Below are 3,491 nucleotides of genomic sequence, written 5' to 3' on the forward strand. Positions count from 1 at the left end.
GTTAGCCCCTAGAGCCGACCTCCTTCACCACCAAGAAGACTCTAGAAGGTCTCACCTTGGGGAGGCCGGTCCAAGCCGACATCGTCTAACATGCAGAGTGTCAGAATAGAGCAGTCAAACGACGCCCAGGCTTCTTCGGCTCTAAGACACCTGACTGTCCATGGCGCATCGCTGCAAGCTCCTCCTAGACTCCGGCGCATGTAGACCATAGACTAGAACCCCCAACCTGCCTTGTACCTAACCTATCTCATTATATAAGGGATAAGGTTGGACCTAGATGGGGAGGATCCCGATTCGATCACCAGACACTCCATTCCATTCCATCTACCTCCACTCTGCTCCGAGAGCAAGGCAACCTAGAGAGGGGCACCGAGAGCCCCTCCTCCATCGTGTCTCATCATCTCCTTTGTCTCCAATGAGGGGGAGACTCCACTGGTGCGAGGCAACCTTAGGATTAGCACTGAGCTAACTCCTATACCAAATCTTCTTCCATTACACTTTGTTGTAACCCCATAGATTTTGGGTGCTCTTGAGTATAAGGATCATTAGCTGTTGGACGTAGGGACCAAATTGGCAAAAACTAGGATAAACCATTGTGTCTTCTCAGCATGATTCTTATGTTCCTGAGTCCACCCGAGCCACCAGAGACCCCATACTCTAACACCGACTTGAACAACATGCTTGCCATGGTTTTGACCCCATGACAATTGGTGCACTAGGTAGGGGGCATTATCCGATTATGGCTCTACGGTGGCTAGAGCCACCTACCTCCATCGCTAAAGCAAGCGGCACCACCCCAGACGGCGGTGTCTGCTTCCCTGGTGAGTTCTCCATCATAGCTAGCGCCTTCGCTCTAGGCCAGGTCCTCAACTTTGGGAGCCTGGCCTACATCGCCAACTACTACGGCGAGCTTCATCCACTCTATGGGGCTATGCTAGTGGGCAACGAGCCCCCAGTGTCGCCCCCTCTGCTAGGGCTCTTTTGACCAGATCTCGAGGTTCTAGAGCGTCAGATCCAGCACGGTCTAGGCCTGAACCCCATTGTGTTAGACCACCGCTTGATGTTCTACATGCTGGCCAATAGATCACCACTGGTGAGGTACTCCTACCGCATGATCGCTTCTGGTACTACATCCCAGACCTTCCTTTTGGTATACAGAATGCGGCAGCGTCCTTCTAGCTAGAACTAGAGCACCTCATCAGTCGCAAGGCACTATGATGCATCATCCTCTCTAGCATAGTAGGGACTGATGTCTCCTTGCTCCACGCCTTCCTCAAGTTCCTCTCAGAGAACGGACAGGAGTACAACTCCAATGACAACAACTACGATGCCCTGCAGCGCATGTACTACCACTTCAATGGCGATGATCTTGCTGAGGAAGCACCTAGGCTCACACCGCCAGACTAGAGTCCCCATAGCCACATGGCCTACCTTCAGGAGAAGGGGGACCGCTTGCGCGCTCGGTAGGTGGGCCTAGAATCCACTGAGGCAGAGCTTGAGCACCAAAGGTAGGACTTTGCATGGCAACAAGCCCCACACCCTCTCAATAATGATGACACCCACCTCATCCCAGTGACACTAGGACAGGTGGAACAATGACTGGAAGCGCCTCAGGGAGGAGATGGTCATCGTGGCCGACCACGCCGCCATACCTCAGCCCCACGGGTGTGCTGCATGCTCGAAACACTTTGAGAAGGCACTCGAGTCCCCCTGCCTATTCAATGGGGGAAAGCGAATCATCTTCTCAAGGACTACGCCACCATTAAGGGCTACATCCATAGAACCATCGGCCAATAGGGCAAGGCCTAGAAGCCTACATTAAAGGCCAGCGACCCGATGGACGACGCCTAGGAGGAAGACAATGAGTTCCCCGAGGCCGAGTGCTACCTCATGATCTTTGGGGGCTCCTAGGCATATGAATCCCACCGATAGCACCGCATCACCGAGTACAAGGTGAATGATGTCCACACCATCACCGCCTCGACGTGGCTCCGATGGTCCTAGATGGCCATCACCTTCGACCAACAAGACCATCCCGATTGACTCCCTCATCTGGGGCGCTACCCGCTCGTGGTCAGCCCGATCATGGGCACCACATGCCTCACCAAGGTGCTAATGGATAGGGGTAGTGGCCTCAACATACTCTACGCCAGCACCCTCGACAAGATGAGCATCCCTCAAAGCAGCCTGTGCCCTAGCAAGGTGCCATTCTATGGGATTGTACTGGGGAAGGAAGCCATGCCCCTTGGGCACATCTGGCTCAACGACACCTTTGGCCAGCCAAACAACTTCCTCGAGGAGCCACTCACCTTCAAGGTCATTGACTTCCCCGATTTCTACCATGCCCTCCTCAATCAACCATGCTTCACCAAGTTTATGATCGTCCCCAATTACACCTACCTCAAGCTCAAGATGCCTGGCCCGAAGGGGGTCATCACCGTTGAGGGCAGCTTTGAGCAAGCCTACTGTTGCTAGCAAGACTGTGTTGTCCAAGCAACCTCGCTCATTGCCCCCCGTGCTCCCGATGGCCCTGGCCACAACACAGGAAGGGCGCTGGTGGAGGAAGCGACCAAGATGGCGGTGGTGCTCGATCAACCGAGCATCGGCAAGGCGGTCAAGACCTCTGGCGGCAGCGGTGGCTAGATTGGCCCCTCCATCCAGGCGCTCGGCTCCCTAGAAGGGGCTGACATGATCGAGGTGAGTTTTGACCTTTCACCATGAGGGAAGGCCATCACCGAGCCATCCGCCCAGAAGTAACGCCTCCCAAGCCAAGGCCCGCCTGCCAACCTCCCTCGCCGACCTAGATAGCAACACAGAAGGCAATTGTTTCAACCATAACTTGAGTTATAGGCATCAAACAAAGGTGATCCTAGACTTTCTAGAAATCTTAGGAAATTGTCTACAACTTTGTTATTTACACCTAGAGCAGATTCAAAGATTAACAAGGTTCAAAAACACTAACAAGTAGATCTACACAAACTAGGATAGAAAACTAACATGAACTTCAAAAATGTATATCTGTAGTTCTAGACATTCAGCAAACAACATTCTTAACTTTATGGAAATATTATTAAGTTATCTATAACTTTCTTATTATCATTTTAAGATGATTCTATAGCTAACAAGGTTAAACAACCCAATGAAGACATCTCTCTCCAGATTTGGACAGAACCTACCATTCCACTTTGAACAGCTATAACCAGAGTTCTAGGCCAGCAAAAGTGGTTCTCTTAGACATTTTGGAAATATTAACAAAATAACTACAACTCTTCTATTATCACCAATACAATATTCCATGTTTAAATAAGCCAAACAACATAATCATTCAGATCTGTTTAGAGGACATACAAAACCTAACAGCAAACTTCTCAAATCTATAACTCCTAAACCATCAGGCCTCAAATCATAAACTTTTAGGACAAGAAAGATAAGGACATTATCTACAACTTTGGTATTCAACATATCTACATAAAACATCATTTCGGTCATGA

The 3,491-nt window shown here is 50.4% G+C and overlaps 1 protein-coding gene across 1 annotated transcript; it reads left to right on the forward strand.

Annotated features, from left to right (window-relative positions):
- Positions 1 to 2,085: 2,085 nt before the first annotated feature.
- Positions 2,086 to 2,475, forward strand: LOC136535426 (uncharacterized). The gene has a single exon (XM_066527693.1). The coding sequence runs from the start codon at positions 2,086 to 2,088 to the stop codon at positions 2,473 to 2,475; it is 390 nt and encodes a 129-aa protein (XP_066383790.1).
- The last annotated feature ends 1,016 nt before the right edge of the window (positions 2,476 to 3,491 follow it).

Source organism: Miscanthus floridulus, unplaced genomic scaffold (genome assembly GCF_019320115.1).
Source record: "Miscanthus floridulus cultivar M001 unplaced genomic scaffold, ASM1932011v1 os_2788, whole genome shotgun sequence".
Classification (NCBI taxonomy): domain Eukaryota; kingdom Viridiplantae; phylum Streptophyta; class Magnoliopsida; order Poales; family Poaceae; genus Miscanthus; species Miscanthus floridulus.

Excerpts from the sequence above, each read along its gene's own strand:
- LOC136535426 (XM_066527693.1), top strand. The coding sequence starts at position 2,086 with ATGGGCACCACATGCCTCACCAAGGTGCTAATGGATAGGGGTAGTGGC.